Below are 25,275 nucleotides of genomic sequence, written 5' to 3' on the forward strand. Positions count from 1 at the left end.
TTTCTTGCCCCTGCATTTATTGTCCGCTTAGTGCTGAGCCCTGCCCTCCCATTTGCAAGTAAGGAAAATGCAGCTCTTTAGGAAGAATTATTTGTGTGTGTGCACACGCACCCTCGTGCAGGCACACGGCCAAGACACGAGTGTGGATGTCAGTCTGTGGGTCCTGGGGATCGAACTCGGGTCATCATGCTTGGCGGCAAGCACCTTGACCTGCTGAGCCCTCTCGCTGCCCCTCACAAGGTGCTTCCCCACAAAACAACTGACAGCCAGCTCTGCTGGGTTGAAAATGCGCGAAGCTGTTCAGCAAAGAGTCGGACCCCAGCACTCGGTAGCCTGAGGCAGGAGGATGGCGCTAAGTTCCTGGACAGTTGGGCAAAGTCTAGAACATCCAGTAGTTTGTTTTTGTTTTGTTAAAGACAAAGAGATGCCCCCTCTTTATCCCAAGCTCCCCTGGAATTCGTGGTAATCCTCCTGACTCAGCTTTCCAAATCCCGGCATGGGACCCCAGCTGCGCGTACCCCACCCTCCTCGGAGTCCCCGCGGTTGGCGGGATCACAGCACACCCCTCTCTCTGTCTTTGTCAGCGGTTCTAGGCCTCGCCTGTCCACCTAGGGCGCCGCCGGGGCGGGGCCCGGAGGCGGAGCTGGGGAGCCGGGGGGCGGGGCCGCGCGCGCGCAGAGGTTGCCGCGCGAATTTGAACCCGGAGGGCGGTGACTCCGCCAGGACATGGCCGCTGCGGCCCGGCGACTGCTGGCGGCCCTGCGCGAGGAGGAGCCGCGGTGAGGGCGGGGCGGGAGGGGGGGGGTCCTCCGGGTCCCGGGGTGTCCGGGAGGGCGGGGGGGGGGTCCTCCGGGTCCCGGGGTGTCCGGGAGGGCGGGGGGGTCCTCCGGGTCCCGGGGTGTCCGGCAGGGCGGGGGGGTCCTCCGGGTCCCGGGGTGTCCGGCAGGGCGGGGGTGTCCGGCAGGGCGGGGGTCTAACGTCGCCGTCTGCCGCAGGGCTGTGGAGGAGCTGCTGCGCCGGGGCGCCGACCCCAGCCTGGTGCTGGAGGATGGCGCGGCGGCGGTGCACCTGGCGGCCCGCGCGCGCCACCCGCGCGCCCTGCAGTGTCTCCGCATCCTGCTGCGCCGGGGCGCCGACCCCAATGCTCGGTGAGGCCCGGGCCGCCCTGGGGCGGGGTGTGTGTGTGTGTGTGTGGCGTGGGGGACCCTGCGGCGCTGGGCGTCCGGTCTCGGAGGTGGAGGTGTCCGCTCCCCAGGTCGGCACGAGGTGTCGCGCACGGTTACTCCGGCACTCCGGAGGGTGAGGCAGGGGGAAGGCCGTGAGTTAGAGTATCCACTCCCTCCTCACCCCCACGGGAGTGGGCACCCGTCCTCTCGGCCCAGGAGGCGGAGGCAGGAGGAGCAAAGAGGTCAAGGCTAGCCCGGAAAAGGAACCTCCGCCGGACGCCCCTCCTCTCTCTCCCGGGGTCCCAGGTCCGCCGAGGCGCTGACGCCCGTGCACGTGGCCGCCGCGTGGGGCTGTCACGGCGCCCTGGAGCTGCTGCTGAGCCGCGGGGGCGACCCCACGCTGAGAGACCAGGTCGGGACCCCGCGCGGGAGCCCCGGGCGTTGGGAGGGCGGGCCGCGGGCGCCCCCTGCTGACCGTGTCTACGCAGGACGGGCTCCGGCCCCTGGACTGGGCGCTGCGGCAGGGGCATCACAACTGCGCACGCGTGCTGCGGGACCTGGACACGCCCACCCGAGCCCGGGAGGAGACCCCGAAGCCCGCCAGTGAGCAGAGCTGAGGGGGGTGCGAGGGACCTGTACACCGTGCCGCCTCGCTGCTGGGGCCAGTTCCATATGCTCGTCTGTCAGCTGTCAATCACTGTCCATCATCTGTCAGTCACATCACCTACCTGTCATCTGTCACTTATATCATCACCCATCTGCACCTACCTAGCCTCCTGTCATGTCTGTATCATCGGATCTGTTTGTGTTCATCGTATCTATGTTTATCTGCCTAGTTATCAACTACCTATCCATTTATGTATGTTTATCTGTGTTTAGGGAAGTTTCCTGTAGCCCCGGCTGGCCTTGAATCCGCCCTGTGCCCAGGACGTGTCTTTGCGGGGTCTCCTGGCATCGCTACACCTCCGGATGCGTCGCTGGACTCGGGGCAGCACAGGCGCAGAGCTGAGCCGGCGGCTGCCGGGAAGGTGGTGGTGGAGCCCCGGAGCCCGGAGGCTGCCGGGAGCCCGGACTGCAGCAGCAGCAGCGACTCCTTCGTCACCGCGTTGGAGGACTCTCTGCAGCCCCGGCGCCCTGCGGGGACACCGGGACCGGCGGGCAGCCCATGGCTGTCCTGCGGGGCCGAGGTGGCTGGGGACGGGGCACTAAGCTGCCAGCTGCAGGCCCTGAAGTTGACCACAGAGGCCACCAGTGTCCCCTCCCTGCCTGGTGATGGGGACCCGGGGCCCCCGCACCCACAAGGTCCGGTGCCTCCCATGTCTGACCTGCAGCTGCTCCAGGCCCTGAGGGCGCTGGGCTACAGTCCTGGCCCCGTCACTCCTTTTACTCGAACACACTACCTGCGGCGGCTGCAGGAAGCCCAGGCTAGCCCGGGTGAGCCCCTCGGCGGTACTGGGAGTCCGGCCACACTTCTGGAATCCCGAGACCTGGCTGTCAGCCCCAGCCTTCCCCCTCGGCCCTGACTCGGTTTCACCTCCCAAACTGTTCCAGGGCACAGTCCAGAACTGGCCGAGGCGCTGAGGACAGGCCGCATCCCTGACTGCCAGGCGGATGAGGCCGCCCTGGCTCGGCACTTTCAGCATCCGGATCCCGCAAAGAGGTGGCGGGAAGGCGCCGCCAAGTCCAGCTTTACGTATCTTCTTCTCGACCCCAGGTAGGATGGTGACCGAAACGCCGCGGCTTGGGATTAGAGCACGGCTCTGCGGAGCAGTAGCCTGGCCCCGAAAGTTCTATCCTCCACAGGGGTGGGGAGGGGTTGTCCCTTGCTGATGGCTTCTGCCTTCGTGAGAACGAGGGGGTGGACTCCGAGCTCCAGGCCTGGGTTGTAACAGGACAATTCTGTCTCAAGACATCTAAACAAACAAACCCAACAGATGGTGGGGGTTTGTTTTTGATTTGCTGTGTGTCCCTAGGGAAGGGGCTAGCCGTCTCTGTTAATCTGCCGGAGTCGGTTCCGGCTGTGAGTACCCATTTCATGGCTTATAAAATAGGGGCCCCTGGATGTGGGTTCAAATGGCCCATGGCTCTGGGGACAGTGGTTGTTTTTCCCTCTCTGAGCCCCCCGCCCCCACACTCCCCTTGGTTTTTTTTTTTTTTTCACACATTTCCATGCATGTGTCTGTCTGCGCACACACGCACCCTGGGGTGGGGGGGCAGCTTGTGGGAGTTGGTCTCCTTCCATCGTGTGGGTCCCAGGGATGGAACTCGGGGTCAGGGTTGGCAGCAGACTCCCTCATCCTCTGAGCCCCTCTGCACCCCAGGCAGACGCAGGGCCTGCCCGCCCGAGCCTCCTCCCTCACCCTGACCGAGAGTCTACAATGTTTCGTGCAAGCCATCTTCTATGTGGGCAAGGGGACCCGGGCCCGGCCAGATGCCCACCTCTGGGAAGCCCTCGGCTACCGTGAGCGGCCAGGGAAAAAGGTGGGCACAGGGGGCAGAGGGGGGCAGGGCCAGCCAGCCTTCAGCCAGCCGGAGGGCAGACGGCTTAGGACCCAAGCCCTGATCCCACCACACTCCCCAGGCCTGTCCCAAGGTCCGCCGGATCTTGGATATCTGGGCGAGCGGCCGCGGCGTCATCTCCCTACACTGCTTCCAGCACGTGGTGGCCGTGGAGGCGTACACGCGGGAGGCCTGTCTGTTGGATGCCCTAGGTAGGGAGGGTGTGGCTTCTAGGGCGGAGGCCATAGGACAAGTGTTGGAGCTCTGAATTCCCTCACCACTTCCCTTTCCTCCCTGTTCATTCATTTATTCATTCACACGGTGGACAGTTACTGAGCACCGAGTGTGTCCTAGCACGTGCGTGCGTGCGTGCGTGTGTGTGTGTGTGTGTGTGTGTGTGTGTGTGTGTGTGTTCTGTGCCTTTTGTTATGGTGGGGTGGAGGCCGCTCTGGTGACTTCTTCTCTGATCTGCTCAGGGATCCAGACACTGACCAACCAGAAACAGGGGCACTACTATGGAGAGGTGGCCTCTTGGCCACCCACGCAGCGGCGGCGTTTGGGTGTGCACCTGCTACATCGCGCTCTGCAGGTGTTCCTGGCCGAGGGGGAGCGAGAGCTGAGGCCCCAGGACATCCAGGCCCGAGGCTAAGTGCTGAGGACTTGACCATGAAGCCGGAGCCTCTGGGGTGTCTGAGCGTCCCAGGGGCAGGTCCCTGCCTGTGTCCCGAGCTCTGGCTTCAAAGGCATAGTGTGTGTGTGTGTGTGTGTGTGTGTGTGAGACTGACTGGTGTGTGTGTGTGTGTGTGTGGTGTCCCCAGGGCTTCCCTACCCCTCTGCATCCCTGTGCTGTGTCAGCCCCTTGCCCTCCAAGCATCCAGCCGCATGAAGCTGTGGCCTGCCTACCCCGTCCTCACCCTTCTCCACCAACAAGTGGCTGTCTTCCTCGGGGAGCTCCAGGAAAACCCGCAGCAGGATCTGTGGGCACACCAGGAAGTCCCTCCTGCTGTCCACCCTTCAGCCCCACCCAGTGGGATCCTCAGGATGGCCCGTGGCCCTGCTGGAGCCTCGCCAGGTATTCATTCACTCGGTCACCGCCCATTCAGCGCCTGCAGCGTGCCCCGGGTAGGACTTCTCAACCTCGGCTCTGCTGACGCTTGGGGTTGGGCCGTTGCTATAGGGACATCATGTGTGTTGTAGGGTGTTGAGCGTCCTCCTTGGACACCCCCGACCCCCCAGGATGCCAGGGAAGCTCTGCCCTCCTCTCCCCGACGGCTGCCCACCTGTCTTGGGCCACATCACCTGGAAGCCCCACTGAGGAAGACTAGTCCTCTGGAGCACCTAGCACCCTGCTCTGGCAGAGGCCATACTCATCCATAAACCACACCCACCATAAGCCATACCCTATTTATTTATTTATTTAATACCTGTTTTAAGAAAATATTTACTTATTATGTATACAGTGTTCTGCCTGCTTGTATCCCTGCAGGCCAGATGAGGGCACCAGATCTTATTATGGATGGCTGTGAGCCACCTGTGGTTACTAGGAATTGAACTCAGGACCTCTGGAAGAACAACCAGTGCTCTTAACACCTGAGCCATCTCTCCAGCTCCCAAGCCATACCCTCTTAAACCAAGCCTCATCAAGGCTTGTTGCCTAGAAACCATACTCACCTGGAAGCTGTGGACCTGTGGCACAGGATTGTACTTGGATTCACACATCGAGGACCACGCCCTCCAGAAGCCATGCCCCCAGGCTCCATACCCTGACTGCTGCTTCAGTCTGGAGCCTCAAAATGGCAGCCCTTCCGGTTCACTTAAGTGCTAGCTGGGGCCTGGTTGTGGACCAGGAACCAGGTTCCCAGCTCAAAATCTGTTTTTTTTTTTCTTTTCTGGTTTTTTTGTTTTTTTGTTTGTTTTGCTGTTTTTGAGACAGGATTTCTCTGTGTAGCCCTGGCTGTCCTAAAAGTCATTCTGTAGACCAGGCTGGCAGAGTTCTGCCTCTGGAGTGCTGTGATTAAAGGCATGAGCCACAATGCCTGGCTCCAACTCAAATTCTCAATGTCACTGTGGAGCTGGCAAAAGGACACTCAATCATTAGCAAGGATTTAGAGCCCTGAGGGCCTGGGACATCTGAGTGCTGGCCTGGCACACAGGAGCCTTCGGGGAAGGAATGAGGGGGACTGTGATAGGTGTGTGCCAGCCTCCCCGAGTTGCCCAGTGGAACTCGGCCTCAATACAACAAAACATTAGGCTTGTGGTTCCGTGTCCTTAGACAAGGGTCTGGCCGTCTCTGCTCGTCAGCTTCCTTAGAGAAGGTTTTGGGTAGCTTGCACTGGTGGAGCAGACCAGCGATCCTGGCAGGAAGGTCAGGAGTTCAAACCCGGGCTCAGCTCTACAGTGTGTTTACAGCCACCTTCAGTTATGACTCAGAGCGAAGAAAGCTGCTGTACTATGTCCACGCTGTGAGTGCAGCACCCAGCCTGTCACTCGGTTCCCTCCCCTGCCTCATCGTTCCACCTGCGTTTGGGGACAGTCCCTAGTGGGCCTCATCCGTTGGTGTGCGGATGTCCTGCAGAAGGGACGCACTTTGGAGTGGTGGTGGCTTGGCTTGGGTGTCAGTGTCTGGGATGCAGCGGCTGCAGCGCCCTGCTTTTCTTCCTGAATGGGAGCAGTGACGGCTGCAGCCTCAGGACTGAGCATGTGACCTGCAGCAGTTTCTGACAGCCCCAGCTCTCCCTTCAGTGTGTGTGTGTGTGTGTGTGTGTGTGTGTGTGTGTGTGTGTGTGTTCACGCGCGTGCATGCACACACATGTGTTTGTGATTCTGCGGCTCCCTCTCCAGGTGTGGGTGAACTTTGAGCCATCCTGCTGGACAGGTAGTGAGCTCCCAAGGTGGGAGGGAAATGGTGTGTTGGGGAACAGAAGTTAGAGCATTCGCCCCCCCCCCCATCACAGGTCTTGTCATCCTGGGGAAGCAAGCAGAGAGGAAGTCCTGCTGCTGTGGGACAAAGCACGTGAGAGGGAAATGGTTATATTGTCTCACTGTTGTAGGATGCAGTCTGTGGTTTCAGAGAAATCAAAGCAGAAACCTTGGGAACAGAGAGGAGGCGGGGTGGTCCATGCTACTGGCTCGTGCATCCTGAGCTAGTTTCCGTCACTGTTACACAATTCAGGCCTCTGTGTAGGGGAAGTGCTGCCCACAGGGGGCTGGGGCATTGAACAATCAAGGCCACCTTTCACCCTGATCTAGATAATTCTTTAAGAGCCAGGAGGCAGTGGCACACACCTTTAATCCCAGCACTCGAGGCAGAGGCAGGCAGATCTCTGTGAGTTCAAGGCCAGCCTGGTCTGTAGAATGTAGATCACTCTGTAGAGTGATTTCTAGGACAGCCAAGCTGTTACACAGAGAAAACCTGTCTCAAAAAACCAAAAAAAAAAAAAAAAAAAAAAAAAGAATGATAAGTTTTTTCATTCTGAAGACCTCTCCACCAATGCAGCAATCCAAATTAAACCTAATCAGACCAAACTGGAAAAGCCCAGGTTTAATGGGTAAAGCGTTCCTGGGTGATTCCCCTGTCTCAGAGAGGCGATGGTGATGAGAGACCAGAAGAACCACGTGTCTGTTTTCTGGGATGAAGCTTATACACCCTGTGGGAGTGGTCTTGAGACTGGGGGAGGAGCTGTGTTTGGTGGGCTTTGAAGGGGCGAGTTTGGGGAAAGAGATGGGGGAGGGGAGTTGAGGTGGATCCTCCACCAGAACATTCTAGACTCTTTGGGTATAGGGATGCCGGTTCAAGTCTGACTACTTCCTGCCAGCATGGGGCAACTTGGGAAGAGGAGTCAGGAATTGGTGAACTCATATTCAGCAGGAGGTGTGAGTGGAGGTGCATCTGGTTAATTGTTATCCTGGAGACTTCAGGCATCTGTTTCTTGAGGAAGCAAAGAAGCCAAGTTTCTAGGAAAAAAAAAAATAGATCATTAACATCTGCCTAGTTGTACCATAAAGATGTACAGAGCAGGCCCTTTAGTGGGACATCTTGGGAAACTGGAGGGTGGAGGTTCCCAGCTGCTGGACAGACCATGTATCCTGGATAGGTGCCCACTTGAGCCTGGAGAGTGGTACCAGCATGGATGTCCCAGGAGCTTGGCAGCCGAGGGGTGGTGAGGATCACAGTATGAACAGAGAAGAGACCTCAGGAGGGAGAGAGAGAGGAGATACCCGGCCAGTGGGGGAGTTTGGGCCAGGAGGTGGTGAACGAGGAGGAAGGGCCTTCTGTAAAGAAACTCAAAAGGGCTCAAACCTGTAGGAGAGCGTGGGGTGGCCTGGAGGCGGGTAAGAGCAATGGGGAGAAGGGAGGGCCAAGATAACCTGAGTTCAGTGGAGACCTTGGTGAGCTGTGGTTTGATGAGTCCATTGGCCTTCTCGGCCTTTCCTGAGGATAAAGGTGTCAACCGTAGTTAGGAGGTAACGGAGTTCTTTAGGTGTGGCATGTGAGTGAAGCCCACCTGCCAATCCTCACCTGGTTGGTGTCCTCGAAGCTGGTGCAAAGGCTGACATATCTGGAGGGCCCCGGGAATGAACCTGTGAAATACTCAGGAGAGTGTGGGGGCCAAGGTGAGTGTGGCCCCAAAAAGGCTGAGAACATTGCGACCAAGCAGAGGTGCAGGGCAAGCAGGTATGACCAGAAAAGAGTGAGAAGAATCGCCCGGCAGGAATGCAGGGAAGCGTCAGGGTCTCAAGTGGGAAGGAAGGGATCCTGTCCACCCCTGTGACGGAAATTGGTGAGGGAACTGTAGGACCCTGAGTGAGATGTTAACAGAATGGGTAGCTCCTGTGTCCAGAGGAAAGTCAATGGACTTACCTGCTACCCGCAGTATCACCCAGGCTCTGAGAGGTACCCATGGGAGGGCAATGGGAGTCAGCAGGTCTGGGTGCATCAGTCCTCTGCCAGGCTTAGGAGTTCAAAGGCCAGAAGAATATCAGTTGCTGATGTTGGTGAGGCTGGACCTCCATGGCATGGCATAGAGGATGAGCCCACATGGGGGCACTCCGATTTCCAGTGCCCAGGCTGTTGGCAGACAGGGCATGGCCTCCTGGATGGCTGGGGGTCAGTGCAATACTCTGACCAGGGGCCCTGCTTGCTGCATGTGAAGCAAGTTTTTGGTGGAGATGATTTGGGCTGAGCTCCGGCAGGATGGACTTCCCTTGTACCCCTTGTGGGGGCTCTGGTGGCCTCAGAGCAGCTGCTAAGGCTTGGGATTGGAGCGTGTTCTGTTGCAGCCTTGTCTGTGGGGTTGACTCGGCTGTCGTTCTCAAGCATTAAGAACTTTAAAAGCCATTTTCACCAATTCCTGTAGGGGAGTTTGGGGGTCCTCCTCAGCCTTTTTAATTTTTTTCTAATATCTGGCGCTGAATAAGAAATGAAATGTGTGGGAAGGGAGGAGTCTGGCGAGACTGAGTATGAGAAGAAACCAGGGAAGATTTGGGGGCGTTAGGCCAGTGTGCAGGCCGAGGCGTTGGGTGCCAGGTCTTGTATAATAGTATACATCCCAGGGGCTCAGGAGAGACAACTACTAAGGGCGAGGACTGTTTTCAGGAAATAGAATCTCAGTGCACGGAGCTCTATAGTCCACCTGCTTTAATTCCTCTGGCATAACATCCTTTATACACAGCTTCAGTTCTGTTCTCATGCCTAGCTCCTTTCTTGCCTGATTTCTCTATATTATCTACTGTCTTCTCTAGGTTCTACCTTGATTCCTTCATCTAGTTCTGTCCCTTCTAAGTTCTCATCCATCTAGTTCTTTCCCTATCAGCTCCTCTCCCGTCTCCTTCTCTCTCATCTGGCTCTTCCTCATCTTCCATCTCGTTCCTCTAGTCCTCTCTTTTAGCCCTTCAATCTAGTTCTTCCCCATCTCAGTTTGTTCCTCTCAAGTTCTTACCCATCTAGTTCTTCCATTCTCTTTTCTCTTCTCTCTCCTGTGCCCTGGAAGTCCCGGTATGTAAAGGGAGGGTCTGAGATAAATTGTGTAAAGCTATTACTTAACGTCCACCTCTCCTAGGCGGTGTCTCCTTGTGGAATTTACCTTAAGTCAGGAGACTTGCAGGTAGGCTGTTATCATTGTTAGTCCTCCGAAGTTGGGCGCCTACCTGGGTGGTGTTTCCTGTAGTCCTTGAAAGTGGCTAAGGGAGATAATCTGATTCCAGAGAAAGCCTTTCCTGAGGCTGTTCTCCAAATACCTGGAATGTGTATGTCCAGAGAGTGATCAGTCCACACTGTTAGCCCTTCTTAGGGAAGAGTCAATTGGGAAAACTGTGAAGGCACACATGATTTTCATAACAGAATACAGCTGATATATAACAAGCCAAGTAACACCAAAAACTCCTTGGGATTTGGCTTCCTCTGGAGGAATTCCCTGATCCCTCCAGGTTGTGACTTTGCCATAACCAGCTGAGTTCTTTTTTTTTTTTTTTTTTTTTGGTTTTTCAAGACAGGGTTTCTCTGTGTAGCTTTGCACCTTTCCTGGAGCTCACTTGGTAGCCCAGGCTGGCCTTGAACTCACAGAGATCCGCCTGGCTCTGCCTCCCGAGTGCTGGGATTAAAGGCGTGCGCCACCAACGCCCGGCTCCAGCTGAGTTCTTAGGATATATTTCTGCGGCCTGCAGCAGATAGGTAGAGTTTGGGGATGTGGGGGAGGGGTCAGTGTACACTCCACCAGTGAATGGACCGGTGCTGTGAGACATTGGCCCCTGTAGGGAGGGTGGGAACAGAGAACCCGAAAACCATGGATGTAGGGCTGTTCTGTCCAATTGTATCAGACGGCCCCAATTTGAATAAATTTTGTAAAAGACCCCACAGGGGCATTTGGGGGATCGGGCTTTGAATGGCAAGTGCTGTTTTTCAAGTCTATGCTGGGGACCCGAAGCCTAGCACAGTGGTAAGCACGGTGGTAAGTCTTGGGTCAAAAAAACGGGGGGGGGGTTGTATGGGAAATTCCCTTCCACAGAATGTCTCCTGGAGAAGGGGTCCCACGGAACAAAGGCAGCCCTTTGCTCCGGAACAGGTTGGGGGCCTGGCGCAGCTGCATCTTTGGCAGGACACCCCAAAAAATGAAGAGGCCCTGGGCCTCCTAGGCAATGACTAGAAAAGGAAACGTACCTAGCTGGGAGCCGACCGCAGTCGGGTGGAGGGCAGTTGTAGAGGAGAGGGGTGTTTTCCCACCACATGGCCCTGGGCCATTAGGGAAAAATCAGACCCCCTTGGTGGAACCTCCAGAGAGTAAGTTTTTTCACCCTGAAGGCCTCTCCACCAATGCAGCAATCCAAATTAAACTGAATCAGACTGAATTGGAAAAGCCCAGGTTTAATGGGTAAAGCGTTCTCGGGCGATTCCCCTGCCTCAGAGAGGAGAATGGGACGAGAGACCAGAAGAACCACGTGTCTGTTTTCTGGGATGCAGCTTACATACCCTGTGGGAGCCGTCCTGAGCCTCTCTGGGGGAGGAGCTGTGTTTGGTGGGCTTTGAAGGGGAGGGTTTGGGGAAAGAGATGGGGGAGGGTAGTTGAGGTGGATCTTCAACCAGAACATTCCAGACTCTTTGGGTATAGGGATGCTAGGGTGCCAGGGGTTGAGGTGGAGCTCCCACCCAAACAAAGAGCACTGGCTGCTCTTGCAGAGGACCTAGGTTTGGTTCTCAGCACACACATGGCAGCTCACAGACACCTGTAACTCCATCTCCAGGGGACCTGACATCCTCTTCTGACGTCCACAAGCAACTGCAGTCACGTGCACATACAATTAAAAATAAAAATTGCTGGGCTTGCTGCCTGTCTTGGGGTTTTTATTGCTGTGAAGAGTCACTGTAGGGTAAAAGGGCCAGCCAAAGACATCCACCCTGACCCTAGGACCCGAGCCAGTGAAAGAAACACTTCAGCCCGAACCCAGAACCTAAGACATCCACCCTGACCTGAAACCAGTGCCAAAGAAACAAACCTTGGCTCTAGAATCAGAGCCTGTAGACGTAATTCTGAGCAGTCTTATTAAATAAGAAACACAGAGCCAAATGCAGAGTTAAAAGCCCAAGAGGTCAGAGCAGCAGCTAAGAGCTAAAACTAAAACTGCCTTCTTACTGCTCACTGCCGCTGTTGTCCTTCCCCTGAGAGAGAGACCCACTTCCTGTGTGTCTGTCTTTTTATTGACTTTCTGTTCTGCCTTCTCATTGGTTGTAAACCCAACCACATGACCTCCTTGTCACGGCCTGTCTATACACACCTCCAGGTCTCTATGGTTGGTATTGAGATTAAAGGTGTGTGTCTCCATGCTGGTGGTATCCTTGAACATACAGAGATCTGTCTGTCATGTGATCAGGATTAAGGGCGTATGCTACCACTGCCAGATTCTGCTAAATGGCTTGTTATTATCTCTGACCCCCCAGGCACTTTTATTTATTAACATACAAATGAAATCACATTTCAGCACAAGTAAAATATCACCATATTTCCCTGTGGAGGTATTGTGTTCCCCGAAATATTGTGCATGCTAATAAACTTATCTGGGGTCAGAGAACAGGACAGCCACGATATTAAACATAGAGGACAGGCAGTGGTAGCACACGCCTTTAATCCTAGCATTCCAAAGGCAGAGATCTACCTGGATCTTTGTGTGTTCAAGGATACAGCCAAGCATGGTGACTCATGTCTTTAATCCCAGGGAGTGATGGTAGAAAGCAGAAAGGTATATAAGGCATGAAGACTAGAAACTAGAAGTATTTGGCTGGTTAAGCTTTTAGGCTTCTAGCAGCACAGTTCAGCTGAGATCCAATCGAATATGAGGACTCAGAGCCTTCCAGTCTGAGGAAACAAGATCAGCTGAGGAACTGGCAAGGTGAGGAAGCTGTGGCTTGTTCTGCTGCTCTGATCTTCCAGCATTCATCCCAATAACTGGCCTCAGGTTTGATCTTATTAATAAGACCATTTAAGATTCCTGCTACATTTCCCCTTTGTATTCTAATAAAAAGAAAAAAGGAAAAAAGTTATAACTAATATAAGAAAAATTATATCCAATTGTACAATAACTATATACAATATATACAAGAAATAAATACCTAAACAATGTCTAGTCCATTTGCATTTGACATATTCAGAGAAAATATTCCATTATCTATCCTATTTTAGTAAGTCCAAAATGTACCTGGTTCACTTTCTATCCTAATTTATATTACTAACAGAACTATCTTATAATGTCTTTCAAATTTATATACTTACACCTCTTTAGTGAGTTTCTTTTCTGAAATTCTTAACAAGGAAAACTATAACTATCTAATCTTTAACTATAACTTTAACTATAACTAATCTTCAACTATAACTAATCTTCAACTCCCTCAGAGACCTAAGAAGGAAATAATATTACCTAAAAAAATAAAACCAGGAAGTGCATGTAAGCAGCTTAAAAAAAAAAATGTGAGTTGACAGAAACAGCCATCTGCCTGGACAGTCACCTGAGGTTTCCGCAGTGTTGGGGCATCATTTTCAGCCTATAGGCTTAGTGTATCTGACAGACTATTTGTGAAGTAGGATGTACACAAGGCCAACAGTGTGACTTCACATTTGGTGAGAGTAGTCCCATGTACCAGAAACGTCTGAATTCCACTAGTGTCCTGTCATGATTCAGGATTTTAAATTCTGGAAATTGTTGATTTTTTTAAATTCAGCTGTCCATTTTTCTTGGCTTGTGTGTGTGTCTTCATCTCGGCATCCCGTTCTTCTCCACATCCCTCTATTACATGCCAGTCTACCATTGAGAGGTTAGACTCTGTAAGCTTAGTTACTCTTTCAAGAATAACAGTTTCAACTATAAATTTATAAACTCAAGTTCCCGCTGCTTTTGGGATACTATCTTATAAGGACTCCAGCATACAGTATGGCTCGTTAAGGAAGGAAATGGCTCAGATGCCTTTAGCCTACTGGCTATGGGTGAGATAGGACCTCTGTTGGTCTTTTCTGTATCAAACACACAGATTGCAAGCCCAGTGCCACTTTGAGATCTTTGGCAGCAGTTAACCATGCAGCTCACACATGATTGAGCCAGTATGATAATGAGTATTCAGAGACAGGTAATGCCCGGGGGGCACTCACCAACCTAAGACAGAGCACTTGTGTGGCTGGGCAGGCGTCTCCATGACGGGTAAGGTGACCTGCTGACATCCCACGCAACCCAAGTCAGAAGCTCATTTTTTTAATAAAAAGGGGACCTGCAGGGTCCTGGCCCCCGTTTTGGGTAACTGTTGCCTTGCTTTCGGACCTTGACCTTGATATCCTCTCAGTGCTAATCCCCTGCCAGGTTCCACCCTCCTGAATGCTTAAGGGAAGTTCCTTGTCTGTGTATCCTGAATAATGGGCGTTAATAGCTTAGATGCAAGATTGTAAAACATCAGTAGCGAACTTTTGCCCTCTGGGGTTCTCCCATTGTGCTGTAAGCCTGTAATTAAGACCTCCTACCCCCTTCAAGAAATGACATTCGACATTTAAAATTATATATATAATTTATATATATATAATATATTAATTATATATAATAAAATTGAATGAATATTGTGAATGTAATCTATGAATACCACAAATGTGATTAATATCATGAGTGTAGTTTTTAAAAAAAAAGAATAACAGTTTCAGTTGCTGTTCCACTGCACATCAGAAGCCATCGGCCCACTGCCAGTTCAGCTGCCTTCGAAGAAAAGGGCACTGTACCTTTTCCGGATTGTAAAAGCCACTTCAGGGATGGTGCCATATTGTCCTGGCCTCAGAGAATGCCTTTTGTTAAAGCCACAACTACACTTGTCTTTGCAAGAATCGGTAGTCCTTTGTTTCATGTCCTGTCTGTCCTGTTTGTCAGCAGTTGATTCAAGTACACTTTGTTGTCCAGTGACTAACTTTTGCCACAATGAAAGTTAACTCCATATGCAGTTTCTTCAATGCCCATATTTTCTCTGAAGTAGATTGGTACTGCCAGGAGCTGACAAGTCTCACAGTCATAAAAAAATTTCTAAGTTAGTAAAACATTTTAAATGCCATATTCTGTAGATCTCTAAAGGGTCTGAAGATGAACTGTCTATCTAAAATATATCTGCTCTTTCTTGAAAACATACCTAATATGACTACCAGTTCGAGTGTAATGTCTAACTACTAACTTTCATTTCTTTATATCCTAATAGTTGGTAATAGTAACATTCAAGGATTAGCAAATTGCATTACATTGTTAAATGAACTGTATAAGTACAATATCCTGAACAAGATTAGAAGTATATATATGGCATTTTCTAACAATATCAATCTCACTATATATAATTTGTATACAATATACAAAAGTCCAGTCCAATGTAAAGTATTTAAAACTAGTAATTGTCTTTTAAAAGTAGATTCAACAATCCGTCTTTTTATCTATTTTGTATCTATATCTTCTCTTTATTTTTCCGAGTAGATTCAATAATCTACCCTCTATTCTATCATTTCTATGTATCTTTTTTTTTTAAAAAAACAAGAACTTTAAATCTAATCTCCTTTGCTTAGCCCTTTTCCTAAACCTTAACAACAACTTGTAACCAACCCTCCTAAACAATGAAAATTATCCCAGACCCAAAACCCATAAAAGACCAAAAAAACACCTGCCCCACACCACCTCTTTGGGGATGTGGGCGTCATATTCTTAAAATTGCTTCCTGCTGGATATGGGTGAAGGTATCTTACTTCTGAAAAGAAAAATTTTGGGTTAATTGTCAAATTCTAGGAAAGGTAGCTATATTCTTTGTTGTCCAGTCTGAGCATAATGCCAAAGTTCAGGGCTTATCTCAAGTCCTTATTCAAGTAGTCTTTGAAACTGGATCATCTCAGCTAGCCATCTCAAAATTGCTCTGAGCAGATTGTAGTCCAAAGCTGATCTGTAGATGTTATTTGTCAGCTTAGAGTTATCATTATTGTCTAGGTGGAATTATTGTTGTGGAACTCCATCATCTTCCTGGAGACTTCAGTTGATGTTAGGCCTGGCCATGATTTCCTGCAGAAATCTGATAAGAGACTTGAACACAAAGACATGTATAGGCAGTTAATTGAAGCCTTTTTTCTAGAATTAGTACTCTATATGACCATTAATATCTTAATAAAGTTTAATATATATATATATATATACACATATATCTTATAAATTTTGATATAAAATTCATACTTTAAGAAAAATTTAAAGAATCAGAATAGAATCAAAGAATTGAGATTAGTAATAGAATAGTCCCTTAATTAATTTTTTGGTTTTTCTCCTGTCCCATATCAGAAGATGGCTCTTTCTTCTGGCATGATACAGGGAGTTTGCATTTTCCTTTTAACAACATGGTTGAGTTTAAAGAAGGAGAGAGACATTCTCCAAATCCAAAGCCAGCTTTAAATTTCAATTGAACTGGGACTACAAGAGGACCAATAGTGTTAAATGTCTTTAGAGAACAGTAGAAACAACCATTTAGGAAGACTTATGAAATTTTTTTAGATGATATACCAATAGGCCATTTTACTCTTTTTCTTGGGACAGATGATTTGTCCTTTTTCTTCTGTTGTCTCATTTGTCCAGTGGTCTTCAGATTCCTTAGCCTTATTCCCCTAAAAGAAAAAAACAGAAACCTTTCCCCAAGACTAACTTTGGGAAGATTCCCAAATCTGGTTAAATGGAAAGGCTGTGTTAATGGTATAAGTTAGTTTAAATTGGATGTTCATGCTGGTTGATGAACTATCACCTCCTCTAATTAAGAGGTCTCTCTTGTTCAAATTAAACCTTTATCAATTTTGATGGTACCCACAGCTTATCTTCTCCTGTGGAAACAAAAGCAAAACCTCGTCCCCAATGAAACACATATCCTGGTTTCCATTCTGAGGTTAGCACATCCCTAAAGTATATAGGCTGATTTAATTCTGTAGTTTTTTTCTGTTATCCAATGTCTCTCTGCTGCTGTTGTTCCTTTCTCATTAGCATTGAGAAAATTCAAAGTTAATAGAGCATTATATAATCTATTTCTGGTGGTTTTTGTTACCCCTTTCTGTTTATTTAGCATACCCTTTAGAGTTCTGTTTGATCTTTCTATAACTGCTTGGCCTGTAGGATTATGTGATATACCTGTAATATGCTTTATATTGTAACAAGCAAAAAAACCTGTTTCATTTTAATAGAGACATATGCTGGAGCATTGTCAGTTTTAATTTGTGCAGGTATACCCATGATGGCCATAACTTCTAGCAAATGTGTGATTACAGAATCAGCCTTTTCAGAACTCAGAGCAGTTGCCCATTGAAATCATAAAAGAGTATCAATGATGTGGTGTACATATTTCAGTTTTCCAAATTCTACAAAGTGAAAGACATCCATCTGCCAGACTTGATTCCTCTGAGTACCCTTTGGGTTACATCCTGCTGGTAATAGAGTCTGATTGTAGAAAGAACAAGTAGGATATTTTCTTGGCTTGTTGCCAGGTTATGGAAAAATCCTTTTTTAAACCTTTACTATTGTTGACATGCTATTTTTTTTAAAGATTTATTTATTTATTACACATACAGTATTCTGCCTGCATGTATGCCTGCAGGCCAGAAGAGGGCACCAGATCTCATAGATGGTTGTGAGCCACCATGTGGTTGCTGGGAATTGAACTCAGGACCTTTGGAAGAGCAGCCAGTGCTCTTAACTGCTGAGCCATCTCTCCAGCCCGACATGGTATTTTTTTTAAATGAAATTCTGAGGCCTGCAGAACATTTCCTATCAATAATTGATCAATCTCATCATTACCTTGTGCTAGAGGGCCTGGCAGATCCATATAGGATCAGATGTGAGTTATATATAAAGGATGACTTCTTTTCCTGATTGTATCTTGTAACTGAATAAATAGTGAAGTTAATTCTGATGCATCAGGGATAAATTCTGCAGTCTCAATATGTAATACCACTCTTTCAGCATACTGAGAGTCAGTTACTATGTTGAGAGGTTCTGAAAAATCCATTAATACCAACAGAATAGCATACAATTCTGATTTTTGAACTGAATTATAAGGACTTTAAACCCCTTTACTTAAATTTTCTGATTTGTAACCTGCCTTTCCTTGTTTGTTTGCATCTGTATAAAATGTATGAACTCCAGATATGGGTGTTTCCTGTACAATTTGAGGCAAAATCCAATCAACTGTCTTTATAAGATCAATTCTTATATTTTTGGTTGTGAGCCTAGCCTTTAATGGCTGAGCTATCCCTCCAGCCCTGGCAGTAGTGGCTCACGCCTTTAATCCCAGCACTCGGGAGGCAGAGCCAGGCGGATCTCTGTGAGTTCGAGGCCAGCCTGGGCTACCAAGTGAATTCCAGGAAAGGTGCAAAGCTACACAGAGAAACCCTGTCTCGAAAAACCAAAAAAAAAAAAAAAAAAAAGATCAATTCTATGGCTTTTGGGATATTTGCTGTTAATTTCTCCCAAAAAATTACTGCAAGCTCTTTGCCAAGGTTCACTTTCTGCCCATAATTTGTCAATCTCCTCCTTAGTTAAAGGTACGACAATTTCTGCTGGGTCCATTTCTGCTAATTGACGAAGTCTCAATTTTCCTTTCAAAATCAAGTCAGAGAGTTTTTCCACATAAGTTTTAAATTTTTATCCAGTTTATTTGGTAAAAATATCCATTCCAATATAATATCTTCCCTCTGCATTAAAATTCCTGTAGGAGAATGCCTAGAGGGGAAAATAACCAAAATGCAATCCAGCTTTGGATCCACACAATCCACGTGTCCTTCATGCACTTTCTTTTCTACCAAGGCCAATTCTTTCTCAGCTCCAGCTGATAATTCTCTAGGATTATTTAAGTCCTTGTCACCTTCTAAGGTTTTGAACACATTATTCAGTTCTTCATTTTTTACCCCAACAATAGTTCATAGATGAGAAATATCTCCAAATAATCTTTGAAAGTCATTAAGAGTCCGTAATTGATCTCTCCTAATTGGTATTGTAGGGTCTAATTTTTGTAGACCTATTTTATATCCTAAAGAATTAATAGAATCTCCTCTTTGTATCTTTTCAGGATCAATTTGTAATCTCCAGCAAGGCAAACTTTTCTTTACTTCTTCAAACATTCTTTCTAAAGTATCTGCATTTGAGTCAGCTAGTAAAATATCATCCCTATAATGATAAATTTTGGATTTAGGAAATTTTTACATATCACTTCCAATGGCTGTTGTACAAAGTATTGGCACAGAGTTGGGCTATTCAACATTCCCTGTGGGAGGACCCTCCATTGATATCTCTTAACCAGTTGAGAATTATTATAAGTAGTCACTGTGAAGGCAAATCTTTCTCTGTCTTTTTCTTATAAGGGTACTGAAAAGAAACAGTCTTAGTTGATTGGCTTGATCAGTTTGGGAGGCAACTAGGCAGTGGGACCAAGTCCTGTGCTCATTGCATGAGTTGGCTGTTTGAAACCTGGAGCTTATGCAGGGACACTTGGCTCAGCCTGGGAGGAAGGGACTGGACCTGCCTGGACTGAGTCTACTCTACCAGGTTGATCGCAGTCCTCGGGGGAGGACTTGTCCTGGAGGAGGTGGAAATGGGGGGTAGGCTGGGGGTAAGGGGAGGGGGTGGGAGGGGGGAGAATAGGGGAACCCATGGCTGATATGTAGAACTGAATGGTATTGTAAAATTATATGTATATATATATATATATATATATATATATATATATATATATATATATATATAGTCTTTTAAATCAATAACTATAAGAGGCCATCTTTTAGGTAACAGAGTAGGCAAAGAAATTCCAGACTGTAGAGAGCCCATTGGCTGAATTACTTTGTTAATTGCTCTAAGGGCTGTTATCATTCTCCATTTACCAGATTTCTTTTTAATAACAAATACAGGACTTTTTTCCCCAAGGACTGACTGATTTTTCAATATGCTGAGCATTTACCTGCTCTTCTACCAGCTCTTCTAAAGCCTGGAGTTTCTCTGTTGTTAAAGGCCATTGCTGAACCCATACAGGCTTGTCTGTTAACCATTTTAAAGGTAGAGCTGTTGGTGTCTTTGGAAGATTATCAGTTGTTGTTCCCTATTCTTGTACAATCTGGATGGCTGGTGACCACTCATTAGAATAATACCTTCTAATATTTCTCTCAGAAACATGTGCTAGTTTATGATTTGTTTCTGAGGTTGGAGGGATTTTAATCTGAGTATTCCATTGTTGCAATAGGTCTCAACCCCACAGGTTCATAGCTATGTTAGCCACATATGGTTTTAATTTTCCTCTCTTTCCTTCTGGACCTATACATTTGAGCCATCTTGCACTCTGTTTCACTTGAGATAATTTTCCAATTCCTAATAGCTGAAAGTTTACCTTCTGGAGAGGCCAAGTTGGATGCCAAAATTCTGGTGCAATTATGGTCCTGTCAGCACCTTGCTGTGGGATGTTCTGTATGTTAAATGTGTTGCTCTGATTGGTTAATAAATAAAACACTGATTGGCCAGTAGCCAGGCAGGAAGTATAGGTAGGACAAGGAGAGAGGAGAATTTTGGGAAGTGGAAGGTTGAGGCATAGAAATGCTGCCAGCAGCCACCGTGACAAGCAAGATATAAGGTACTGGTAAGCCATGAGCCATGTGGCAACTTAATAGACTAATAGAAATGTGTTAATTTAAGATATAAGAACAGCTAGCAAGAAGCCTGAGCCATTAGGCCAAACAGTTTAAATAAATATAAGTGTCTGTGTGTTTATTTTATAATTGGGATGTTAGACTGACAGGGCTTGGCGGGGGCAGGGGGGGGCGGGGCTGGAGGGAAGCTCTCCAGCTACAGCACCTGTGTCTACCAGACTAGACAACAAAACATCATTTATTCTTATTGTTAATTTTGATCTTTGTTCATTTATAGAAGTTTGCCAAAATTTTTTCTTAATGGTTTCTCCTGAATTTTCTGTTCTCTGTCTCAGGTGTTCCGTCACCCTGAGCAGCCTGGTTTAATCCAATAGGCATTTGATTATTTAATTGCTCTGAGTAGGGGTTTCTTCTATGACTGTAGGAAAGGTCTGAACTGGATTTGCTGTAGGGGCCTGCCTGAGGCCCCTCTGGGAGTTTCCTGAGGACAGAGGCAAAGGATTACCCTGTTTGTCCTTTGTTGATCTACATTCGTTGGTCCAGTGTTTTCCCTTACCACACCTTCTGCATACTCCAGAGGGAAGGGGCATTCTGTTGCCATTGTTCCTTGAAGAAACATTGTTTCTAGGAATGACCTGTTTATAGTCCTTTTTCAAATGTCCTTGCTTTCCACATCTAAAACATCTTAAACCTTTTGAAATTGCTTCTCCTACCCACATATCATCATGGTCATGAGACTCAACATTAAACATGTCTCTAATCCAATCTTCCAAGGGTGCAGATCTTACCCTTAATGGCTTGATTATTCTCTTGTATACTATATTCTCGTTCTCAAAAGCCAAAGATTTGATTATTATCTGACTAGCTTCTGAATTCATGATCATTCTATTTACTGCTGAAGTCAGTCTTTGTAAGAAATCCATGAAGGATTCTTTAGGGCCCTCTATAACTTTTGTGAATGACTCAGTTTTCTTTCCTGCTTCCTCAATTGGGTCCCATGCATTCATGGCTGCCATTCGACATATAATTAGGGTTTGGTTATCATATAAACATTGTCTTTGTATTTCAGCATATTGGCCTTCTCCAACAAGCTGATCCTTGGAAATTTCTTCCACACATCTAGCCCTCCATTGATTTTCTTTGTTTTTAGCTTCATCTCTGAACCACATATGCCACTCCAACTGGGACCCAGGTTCCGGGACAGTATTTACCAGCTCTTTCCAGTCCTGTGGTATAATCTTATTACAAGTTGACCAGGAGTTTAACATTTGCTTTACATATGGGGAATGCATGACACGAGGTACTATTGCCTCCTTAAACCTTCTTAAATCTAACATTTCAACTGGAGTCCAATTATTTTGTGCATTCACTTGACCAGGTAGCTGCTGTATGGTTACTGGATAAATTAAGGGTGATTGTTTGGAAACAGGCTTTCTTTCTGTAACCTTATAATTCAGTCCTGTAATAATTTCAATGTTAAATTCTTCTATCTGAATCTGAATTTCTCTATAATTCATTTAACAGGTTTTTCTAAAGCTTAAATCCTGGCACTTAAATTGACTATCTTTTTAAATAGTAAAGTAAGGATAAGGAAAGTAATAATGTGCATAATCCCATCAACATTAATCTTCTCATATAGTCGTTCCATTTTTCAGACTGCTTAAAATTTTATCAAAGTCCAATTTTCTTCTAATGTACACATAATACCCATTTTTTAAATGTGGAAAACAAAATTTTCTCTTTTAAGTAGTTTTTCTCTTTAAAATATCTGATATCTTAATTGACTTACCAAGTATGCATAGAACAGTAGAAATATGAGGGAATTTCAAAACAGCTACTTAGTGTCCGAGATGGGAATCTAGACAGAGAGAGAGAGAGAGAGAGAGAGAGAGAGAGAGAGAGAGAGAGAGAGAAAGCATACCCATTTGTTCTGACTAAAAGCTGAAATCCAGCCACGTGCACCCACTTGAGTCAATTCAAGCCAGACTTCTGCTGAATGACTTGTTATTAGCTCTGACCCCCAGGCACTTTATTTATTAACATACAAAGAAAATTATATATCAGCACAAATAAAATATCACCATAAAAGCCAGCAAAAGAAATACACCCTGGTCCTGAAACTAGAGCCCAAACACTAAAAAGAGCCAGTGAAAGAAACATACTTTGGCCCTGAAACCAGAGCAAATCTGCCCCCTGACCAGCTAAGCAGAAAACCAAGCAATTCCTGAGCAGGAAAATGAACCAATCCTTGAGCAGAAAAACAAACAATCCTTGAGCATGAGATCTAGCCAATCTGAGCTCAAGGACTGAAATCTGACCAATTGCCACCCTGAAAAATCTCCCTGGAAAAACTCCACCCCTAAGAAACCCTGTATAGACCCTGCTTCTGTCCAGTTTGCCGATGCCTTTTCCCACGCTGGCAGAGGCAGCCACTCTCCTGGATTCTTTCCTCCCAATAAATCCCTTGAATGAAGTTTGGGTGAGACCTTTTTTTTTGCTGGAGCAGAGACAGAGCCTGGGCACAGCAGAGCAAGGCTGTAACACTTTCCCTGGGGAAAACTTCCCTTAAACAGAACAGAGTTGTTACGCTCAGGGGGGCCGGAGCAGAACTGTAACAACTTCCTGGGAAACCCTCCCCTGCTGGAGCAGAACTGTGACATCACAGATGCCTTTCCTTGGAGCAGGGATGTAAGCTGCTATCATTGTGATCTGTGGTATTCCTTGACTCATGATTGACAGAGTACTTTTCCATCGGAGCTTTGCTAACACTTACAGACACCATAACCATGGTAACTTTGACAAAGAAAACATTTTATTGAGGTGGCAGCTTACAGTTTCAGAGGTTCAGTGCATTATCATGACAGGGAGATGACAGCGTGCAGGCAACATGGTGCTGGCGCTGAGACACTGGGCAGTATCCTGAGCACAGGAAGCCTCAAAGCTTGCCCCTACAGTGACACACTTCTCTCACAAGGCTACACATCCTAATAATGCTGTTCCCTATGAGATTTTGGGGGCCAATTATATTTAAACTACCACAGTGGAACACCTCTTTAATTCTGGCACTTGGAAGGTAAAGGCAGGCAGGTCTCTGAGTTCAAATCAGCCTGGACCACCACCTAGTGTGTCCGTCTTGAGAGGCCACAGCAGCACCATGGCCCGGCTTCTCCTGGCCCCAGCCTCCATGAGGCCTGAGTTTCAAGTTAGTTCCAGTTTTGGTTTCTGCACCCTGTTAAAGCAGGAAGAGGAGCCCCAGCCAGTCACGTTCAGAACGACCTCATCCCTCCTGGCTGCCTGTAAGAGAAGCCTGTGAGCTCCCTTTGGGGCTGCAGCCATTTTGTTGCCTCTCTCGAAGACCCCAGCATCCTGTAGTAAGCAGCTTTTGCTGTTTGCTTATGTGAGTGGTGGTCTCCGTTTTGTGGGGTGTTCTGCAGACCCTAACATTTGCATTGGCCAGAACTGCACCAGAGACCCTCACCACACTGAGTGTTTGGGAGGCCGGCTGATAGGCGAGAGCTCTGTGTCTTTGTTGTCTATTGTCTTGGTAACTTGTACCTTTAAAGGCTTGAGCCAATCCTGGATGCCTGGGTGAGCCAGGTGGATGGACTAGTGGTACCCATGCCAGGCGAGCTGAGAGATGTCCCGGATCCACCTGGCAGGGACAGGGTCCCACTGGAAATCCTGGACATTGAGGTTGGACAAGCAGGGCGCTCCTGCCAGATGGGGCTCGCGTACAGCAAGAGAGGCCGCCATCCTGATTGCAGTTTCTTTTTTGCACGCTGAACGGGCACCTTGTCTGCCATGCTGCCTTTCTGTGTTTTTGTCTTGTAACCATTTTTATTCTTCTAAAATAGATAGGACAGACAGCCTCAACATCACCGCCCCCCCAAGCCTTTTGCTGAACCATTTTAAGGACTTCCAGACCCTGGGACTTACCTGGATGAGAAAATTAAACCATCCTTTGCAGAAATGAGTGGCTGACTCTACATGTAGGATGGCCTGAAGAAGGGATTTTCGATCTCCCCACCAACCATCAGGTGAAGGACACAGTCTGTGGTTCACCAGGGCTCCTGGATCGGTCTCTTTTATCACTACTGGCAAATGTTGGTAGAAAAGCCCCCTAAATGGCCAAACCTTTGCTGCCACCACCCCAGGCGATAGTTGCGGTAATGGAAAAGAAACTGAAACTGGAAGGGAGTCCCCGCTCCTGGCCCCTCTTTACCCTTTCTTACCCCCTCAGGAGGAGACCTGGAGGAGGAAATTTTCTCAACACCTTCCCCCATCAACTTTCAAGAGTGTGAGAGGGAGGCCGGGGGAGCCTCAGAAGGGTCAGGAGTCCTCCTCACACTTGTGCCTGATTCAACAGCACGTCCACTGTGAGCGGCGGCCCTCCCGGTGAGCGGTGGCCCTCCCGTGCGGACCGCAAGCAGCAGCTGGTTCAGGCCTCCCACACAAGCAGCCTCTGAAATTGGAATTTGCAGAGCCCTAAATTCTGTGAGAAGCCTCCCAAACTAATTGATTTGTTAGAGTCTGTTCTCTTTACCCATCATCCAACCTGGGACGACTGTTACCAGTTGCTCCAAGTCCTCTTCTCCCTGGAGGAAAAGGAACAAATCCTGGCTGAGGCCCAGAAATTGGTTCCGGGTGATGATGGAAGGCCCACCACAGACCTGGAACTCATCAATGCTGGGTTTCCCCGACCCAAGCTGAATGGGACTTCAACACTGAGGAAGGTAGGGAGAGACTGAAGGTCTACCACCAAACTTTAATGGGGGGGGGGTTCCAGGCAGCCACAAGGCGGCCTACAAATTTGTCTAAAGTAAGTCAAGTGTGACGGGGATCTGAAGAGTCACCAGGGGCCTTCTTAGAAAGATGTACAGAAGCCTATAGAACACCTTTGACTCTGGAGGCACCAGGGAACCGATCTGCAGTTAGCCTGGCTTTTGTCAACCAGTTAGTTCCAGACA

The 25,275-nt window shown here is 48.1% G+C and overlaps 1 protein-coding gene across 1 annotated transcript; it reads left to right on the plus strand.

The window, feature by feature from the left end:
* Nucleotides 1–726: 726 nt before the first annotated feature.
* Ankle1 (ankyrin repeat and LEM domain containing 1) lies at nt 727–5,136 on the plus strand. Its single transcript, XM_028893522.2, has 9 exons — nt 727–779; nt 996–1,148; nt 1,473–1,578; nt 1,655–1,769; nt 2,046–2,600; nt 2,718–2,880; nt 3,488–3,647; nt 3,748–3,877; nt 4,142–5,136. Exons 1-9 carry the CDS (start codon nt 727–729, stop codon nt 4,312–4,314), a joined length of 1,608 nt encoding a protein of 535 aa, XP_028749355.1. The 3' UTR covers nt 4,315–5,136.
* Nucleotides 5,137–25,275: the final 20,139 nt, after the last annotated feature.

The sequence above is a fragment of the Peromyscus leucopus genome, chromosome 17 (genome assembly GCF_004664715.2).
Source record: "Peromyscus leucopus breed LL Stock chromosome 17, UCI_PerLeu_2.1, whole genome shotgun sequence".
Classification (NCBI taxonomy): Eukaryota; Metazoa; Chordata; class Mammalia; order Rodentia; family Cricetidae; genus Peromyscus; species Peromyscus leucopus.

What these genes read in the sequence shown, in the direction of transcription:
- Ankle1 (XM_028893522.2), top strand. Translation starts at nt 727, where the DNA reads ATGGCCGCTGCGGCCCGGCGACTGCTGGCGGCCCTGCGCGAGGAGGAG. An exon ending in CTGCGCGAGGAGGAGCCGCG is followed by an intron (nt 780 to 995) that starts GTGAGGGCGGGG and finishes CGTCTGCCGCAG; the next exon opens with GGCTGTGGAGGAGCTGCTGC. An exon ending in GTGAGCGGCCAGGGAAAAAG is followed by an intron (nt 3,648 to 3,747) that starts GTGGGCACAGGG and finishes CACACTCCCCAG; the next exon opens with GCCTGTCCCAAGGTCCGCCG.